Source organism: Triticum aestivum, chromosome 6B (assembly GCF_018294505.1).
Source record: "Triticum aestivum cultivar Chinese Spring chromosome 6B, IWGSC CS RefSeq v2.1, whole genome shotgun sequence".
Lineage (NCBI taxonomy): Eukaryota > Viridiplantae > Streptophyta > Magnoliopsida > Poales > Poaceae > Triticum > Triticum aestivum.
The window spans coordinates 592,434,594-592,441,917 of NC_057810.1; the positions used below are offsets into that span (position 1 = coordinate 592,434,594).

At 47.8% G+C, this 7,324-nt stretch overlaps 1 protein-coding gene across 1 annotated transcript; it reads left to right on the top strand.

Annotated features, from left to right (window-relative positions):
* Nucleotides 1–2,392: 2,392 nt before the first annotated feature.
* LOC123139438 (uncharacterized) lies at nt 2,393–5,507 on the top strand. The gene is made up of 5 exons (XM_044559245.1): nt 2,393–3,268; nt 4,045–4,369; nt 4,505–4,776; nt 4,969–5,205; nt 5,328–5,507. The coding sequence occupies exons 1-5, from the start codon at nt 2,522–2,524 to the stop codon at nt 5,505–5,507; spliced, it is 1,761 nt and encodes a 586-aa protein (XP_044415180.1). The 5' UTR covers nt 2,393–2,521.
* Nucleotides 5,508–7,324: the final 1,817 nt, after the last annotated feature.

Here is a 7,324-nt window from a genome sequence, read left to right on the forward strand (position 1 = left end):
TTGCTAAGTACTGAACAAACGAGTTTCACAAGTCGTGCATATATTTATGGATCTCCAGCGGTTCAGAAAAGGTGAAATATTGCTAAACCTAGAGCATGACAGTGGAAGAACAGGCAGACCTGGATTGAATCTTAGGTCAGAGGAGTGCATCTATGAACACAAATAGATGTTAAAACTGGTACCGTGCAAGTCCGGAACTACTTTCAGATTGAGCTAAGCATAGGTGGAAAGGCTACGATGAACTTGGACGAACGGTTGAGGAACGCCAATGAACTAGGGTCTGCTAATGTGGATCTAAGGCAAGGGGAGATGAATACCTGATCGAGCTGATGAACAGCGGAGAGGCGCCGCGTTTTCTGGACAGAGTCAGGTCGATGCAGCGGCCAGGCCGGAGTCGCGGCGGAGGTTGACTGCGGCGGCAGAGCTCCGGAGGCTTCGGTTGTGCGAGGAAGAAGAAGAAGAGAAAGAGGCAGGGGTAAAAATTGAGAAAAGTGCCCCCTGTCCCTATTTGTAAGGAAGTGGTAAAATGACATGCACGAAAATTGAGGAGGTAGAATGATTATCTTAGCAGTGCGGACGCCTCGATTCTCGAAAAGTCTATTAAGATAAAGATTCGTCATGATATCATGGGTTCTATGTGTATTTAATGTGCATGAGGTCATGGTGGGTTACAATGGTTCTGTTTACATGATGTCACGGCGGCTTACGATGGTTCAGCTCGCGTGGTATTATGACAGGTTCAACATTGGTGGATAGTATGTTAATTAAAGCAGTGAAGATTGACATGAACAAGTTCAAATCAATCTAAGACCTAATGTTAGGGATATAACCCCGAGGGGTGACCCGCCATGCTGGGGCCGGGTTACACCGTTGGCGGTTTAATACAAAGAAGATTCAAAGAAACCCAAGAAGATGGCGACTCAATAAGCGGGCCTAATAATGGCCCATGACCCGGTATATGAACCGCCAGATGCTGACTTGCCTCGCAAGGTAGAACAAGTTAGAAACCGAGCCGGTCACGTTGTGTGATCCGGCCAGGACTCTTGTAAGCCGCCGGACCTCGACCTGTGTATATAAGGCGAGACCCAACGGCGATTAACTTAAGAAAGCAATCAATTGAGAACTAGGTCAAGCGTATTCACTCGCTTGTAGTCGAAACCCAAGCAATACAACTAGAAGCAGGATGTAGGCTTTTACCTCGTTGTGAGGGGCCAAACCTGGGTAAATCCTTCGTGTCCTTTGTTCCGTTCAACTCCTTTAAGCTAACCTACGTTGCGATAGCTTCACACCTAAGTCCTTTCACTAGGACATCTGCCGTGACAAAATCACGACACATAGTCCTTGCAAAGAGACGAGGAATTGAGTGGGAGAAAGGCATGCATGTGTTTTGTTTTTTCCCATCTCCCCCACCCCGCGCAAATGTGATGTTTCATTGAAAGACAATGACCAAACCACCGTGCCTACATGGAGCTCGTGGACCGGCGAACTCCCTTCTTACGAGCGCAATATGGCAAACGGTTTCGTACAATCACGTCCCATTGTACATGATGATAGTGACCGTATTTTAAAAATACAATGACTGAAGTGAAATTTGGGTGCAAGTTCAAGGACAGTAGATGCATTTTACTCTTCTTAGCAACACTGAAAGTAAAAAAAAATCGATTCGTGCGGTCGCGCGCGGGTAGTTAGGATTCCACGCCTCCCGCTAGCACCGCCGCAGATTGATTTTGTCTTCTGTGGTCTTAGACCATGGAGGCGTCGTGGATCTCGACCCTTGCCAACGGAAGGGTTTCTACTTTGCTTTTAGGTGTTTTTTGTGTTCGTTTAGAGTTTGTGTCCTGTTCAGGAAGATGAGAGGTGACGACTCCCTGAAATTGGAATAAGTTTCTCCCACCTACTCCTCGTTCTGGCGGTGAGTCTAGCATCTTCAAAGGGCATGTGTTGATTTGTCTTCGACGGATCTCACGGGATTCGGTCGGCGTTTGTCTTCGATGGATCCACTTGGATCCGGTCTTCGTTCGTATGTGTTCGTGTGTTTTTAGTCTGATCCTTCCGGTCTACGCTTCTCTTCATCGGCGACGGCTGCTGTTTTGGCGCGCTGATCCTATTGGGCCTTAGCACGACGACCTCTTGACTGTCTATTATAATAAGGTTTGCCCGGTTTCGGTGATGGAGGGGCGATGATGGCGACGCTTCTTCGGCTTGCCCTAGTGCTTGTAGACGTGGCAAGGTGGTCTACGGACCTGGATGCAATTTTTTACTTCTAGTGTTCTTTATACGGTCTTGACACCCAAAAAAAATTCACCTTAATAAATGTACAAATTCCGAACTCCACCCTACTTTATAACCCCCCCCCCCCCCCCCCCCCCCCCCCCCCCCTCCTCTCCTCTGATCCCCTCGCTCGCAAAGAAACCAACGGCCAGCTCCAGAAAAAAAAAAAGGAAAACCAACGGCCTTTCCCCCTCCCCTTCGGCGTCAGCTCCGCCTCCGCGCCCCCCTGCCCGGCTTCCCTTCCGCCGCCATGAAGCTTCCCGGAGGCGCGACGCGCGCTTGGCTGATCGATTTCCTGCGCCGTCTGTTCTCTGCCCTGCGCCAGAGAGCGTTCTGGGCGGTGACGGCGGGGGGAAACAAAGAAGCCAAGAAACGGCGGCGCCGACGACGCAACCGCGCCGCCGCCGAAGCAGTCCTCATCCACCCCGAGCCTATCGCCACAGAGGACCTAATGACGCCACTCGGCACCCTCGCAGCCACCGACGTGGCGCTCCTCCCTCCCGCGCCTCTCGCCGCCGAGGCCGAGGGCCTCACGCCGACACGCGGCGCCCTCTCCCCCACCAGCACCATCGTGCTCGACGGGGCGCCGCTCTCGTCCGAGGACCCTACCCCACCGGACGGCTTCCTCCGGGCCACCAGTGACGCCACCCTCCACTCGGCGGCTGCCGTCCCCACGGGCCCCGCGTCGTCGGTCCCAGCCACCGGCGGGAAGCTGGAAGATGACGGTGGATTTACCCTAGTCGTGGGCAGGAAGAGGAAGCGGGGGAATGCCCAGGCCACCCTCGGCCCTGTTGCCCCGCCACCTGCTCCGCGCCATGGTCCGCCGAGGGGCTGGTTTCGGCACCATGCTCGCCCCGCTCCTCCTCCTCCGAGCCGCCGTATTCCGCCCGCAATCCGGGTGAGCCCTCCTGCCACGGCCAGCGGGCCAGCCTCGTCTCCTGCACCTGCTGCCACGGCCAGCGGCCCTGCTGCGTCCCCTTCTTCCATCATCCCTCAGGTGCAAATTATGGACTTTTTTTTGCTTGTCATGTGCTGTTTTTTCTCAAGTGCTGTTCATTTGCTATTAGTTCAGTTCAGGTTCGATGCATTGATAGTGTACCTCGAGTAATTGAGACCCCCCTCTCTTCTGGAATTGTATGCTTGCAATAATTATCACTTTGTGAGTTCTTGTGACCCCGCTGTTTTAGGATTCGTATTGGGATCATGATTCCATGATCACCTAATTTGCAGAATTTAAGCAACAAATACACCTTATGTACTTTGCAAATGGGAGATTGTGTCTCTTGCAAGTTTTGATGATCCCACTTTTTTATGCTTCGGATTAGGATGATGGTTGCATAATCACCCTAATTTGCACAACTTAGCAACAATTCCACTTATGCCATTTGCAAATAGGTGATTCTGCTAATTTTTAGTTGCTGGATTCTTTGGGAGGTAACAATAGTTAATTGCGATCAGTAGCCTTAGTATGTTGCGAGTCAAGTAAGGGAGTCTGTTACTAGAACTGGGTTTCTTTATATGAAATCGGAGAGGGAAGGCCTCTCTTTTGCTAAAAAAAAAAACAATAATTAATTGCTTAGGCAATGGAACTTCTGTGGGTGAATGAGAGAAACTATGTCGCATGCAATTCCTGCTCCCACATAATTCAATTTTGCTCCTGTTTGCTTGTCCAGTAATGCTGGTTGTCTTGTCCTTACTTTTTATTGGAGCTAATTTGATGCATCTGGAATCCTATTGTAATCTTTCTTGTCACTTCTTTTCTGATACATGAAGGAACTGGACGACATGGCAAAGGAGCGATCCCTTCACTTACAGTTCCGGGAGGAGATGTCAAAGCTGAAAGGCAACAAGTTATATTGTCTGATATGTTATTTGGAGCGTCGCCAAAAACTAGTGACTATGCAGAATCATAAGGCTGACATCAACCATCACAATAGTGCATCTCACAAGGGGCGTCTTGTGGATTGTCCAAGTAAGGGCTGCCTTTTGGTGGCAAGTAACAGACACGACATTGGCATTCATGCCATTTGTTGCCACCCTCACACACTGGCGGCGCTGAGGGTATTCATGTGTATTCGTATGAATCCCATTATTGAGTGCAAAAAAAAAATCAATACATAGCTGCAACAGCAACGCAGCCGCCTACCGCACTGCTTCGCTCCCTTCTCTCTCGCTCGTTGCCTCGTTCGGGTCGTTCCCCAACCCGACCCCAATCCCCACTCCCCTGCTCCAGCCCTAGCCGCCCAGCGACAGCGAGTCGTCAGCGACCCCCCCCCCCCCCCGCTCCCGCTCACCGGCATCCGCCCCCGCCCCGCCCTCAGGCCTCATCCGCTCAGCGCCGCCAGTGCTCGCCAGGGTCGACCGGAGGCTGCGCTGGCCGGGGACTGCATCGCCGCGACGCCGCCTCGCCCCGGCGCTCGCCGGCCGCCGGCCGCCCCGCCCCAGCCCCGTCGGCCGCCCATCGCCCGCGGCGGCGCCGCCCAGCCCAGGGACCAGCAGGCGGCGGTAGTTTCTTTCTCCCCTCTCCGTGTGTCTGTGCCCTGCGTTCAGCGGTTCAGGTACAACCTTAAGAAATAGAGTTTCGGGTTTTTAGTTGATTCAATTTTAGTTTCAGGTACAACCTTAGAAAATGCTCCACAGAACTGCAAGATGACTCACCATGATATACAGCATGAGCTAATAAAATGTTGTGCACAGGAGACTACAAAATTAGTCATTGAAGAACTTGATGGTGCCCACTTTGCAATACTTGCAGATGAGTCTAGTGATGTGTATCAGAATGAACAGTTGGTAGTTTGCTTGCGTTATGTTGATAAGAAAGGAAGGGCCGTTGTAAGATTTCTTGGTCTTTCTCATGTTAAAGATACTACCTCTTTGACACTTAAAGCTGCAATTGAGCAAATGCTTATGAAGTACAATTTGACCTTTGCAATGGTTCGTGGGCAAGGATATGATGGAGCTAGCAACATGAAAGGTAATGCTAATGGCCTAAAAAACTGATTACGGATGAGTCTCCTTCTGCCTATTATGTTCATTGTTTTGCCCATCAACTACAGTTAACTCTTGTTGCTGTTGCTAAAGAGAGTGGTGATTGTACTTGGTTCTTTCAACAACTTGCACAGTTGTTAAATGCTCTTGGCATGTCTTGTAAAAAGATGAGAATGCTTCGTATAGCTCAGGCTGAGGAACTCATTGATGCATTGGAATTGGAAAAAGTAGAAACGGGGAGGGGCTGAATCAGGAAATGGGTTTGGGAAGGCCATGTGATACACGTTGGGGCTCTCACTTCAAAACCGTGAACCATGTCATCCGTATGTATGGTGCAATACGACGAGTCCTCATCAAGATTGGAAAAGAGTAGGCAAATTTGACAAATTAGTGAGTTGAATGGCAGATTTGATGAGGTAAACACAGATCTACTTTCTTGCATGGCAGCATTTTGTCCACTTCGTCAATTTGCTGCTTATGATCAAGAGAAATTGGTTAGGCTTGCTACAAATTTTTATGCTAATGATTTCACAAGTGATGAACTGGCAAGACTTCCATGGCAACTAAACATGTATGTTACTCATGTGCGTAGAGATGAAAGGTTTCAAAACTTGAAGAATCTGTGTGAGCTTTCAGTTATGCTTGTCGAGACAAACAAGCATGAACAATACTATATTGTTTACAAGCTTCTTAAGTTGGTACTAATTCTGCCAGTAGCTACTGCTAGTGTTGAAAGGGTGTTCTCTTCAATGAACTATGTGAAGAATAAGCTAAGGAGCAAAATGGGTGATGATTACTTGAACAATTGTTTGGTTACATTTGTTGAGAGAGAATTCTTCAATCAAGTAAAGGATGAGGATGTCATCAATCTCTTCCAAAAAGGCGATCGCAAAGTTATATTGTAAGATGGGATATCATCATTCTGTCAATCAAAAGGTACTGGTGTCTTTATGTTTATGTAAAATTAGTATGGTTTGATGCATTAAAAATTTACTATTGTCCTACTAGTGTCTTCATAGTACATTTAGAGTAGTTTTTTTGTGCCAATGAATACCCAGCCTCAAAATCCTGGCGCCACCACTGCCCTCACATGCTCTGAAGGCCAAGGATTTGCTCAAGAGTCGCTGATGAGTGTTCCAGGGCTTGCAGGTGCTTATGCTACTGTTTGTGTAGGGGTGAATGCTTCCCGAAGTTGAACTAGGAGAGATTGTGAAATGCTTACCAAGTAGGCATAAGTTCTTATCTGACATTGTCCTCAGTTCAGACTGGAATATAGTGATTTGGTTACTCATGTGCGGTGATTTAGCTTATGTTGTTATTTCTGAAACGTGTGGATAATCTAGTTTCGTTGGTTTCATGTTCGTTCCTGCTTTATAGCCTTGCTGGCTGATGTCTGCTATTTTCTCTGACTATTTGTTAATATTACTGATTTCGTAACCTATCTAGCTTTTTATAAGGAAAACGGCAGGCGAAAATCTATCGTCCTTTGGTAAGCGCACTGAGTCTTCAAGTTACTACATAATTCTGTTTTGAAATTGTTGCAATAGAAGAGTGATATAGTTGCATTGTTGCACCTGCACCAACTATGATATGAATGCGGCTTTTCCTATTTAAACTTTGTATGAAGTAACTTTGGAGAAATTATGGGAGCTCTTGAGAGCTAAATCATGAATTTCAAATCAGAAGGATTTGGAAGTCATGTATGAAGGCAGTTATTGAACTTGTGGCTTTGCTGGGTACAGGAGTAGAGAAGGTCTGATCTCAAAGATGGCAGCAAAAAATTAGGAGGAGCAACTCTATTTGGTTTCATCTTATTGAGTTTAATCAGCTGTTTCTATACCTGTACTCTATTTCCAAGACTCTGTTTTGGTTTCTGGTGATAAGTTTGTTTTCGTAACGAACTGGTGACATTTTTAGTCTATGTGGTAGTTTGAAACGTTTTCTGCTAAACTGTGTTAGTACTATGATGCTATCGATGATCCTATTAACTTCATTGTTCTTTCTTACCCATGTGTCGAGTCACGTGCAGATTACTATACGCAAACACGATCAGGTCCCCCGCGTC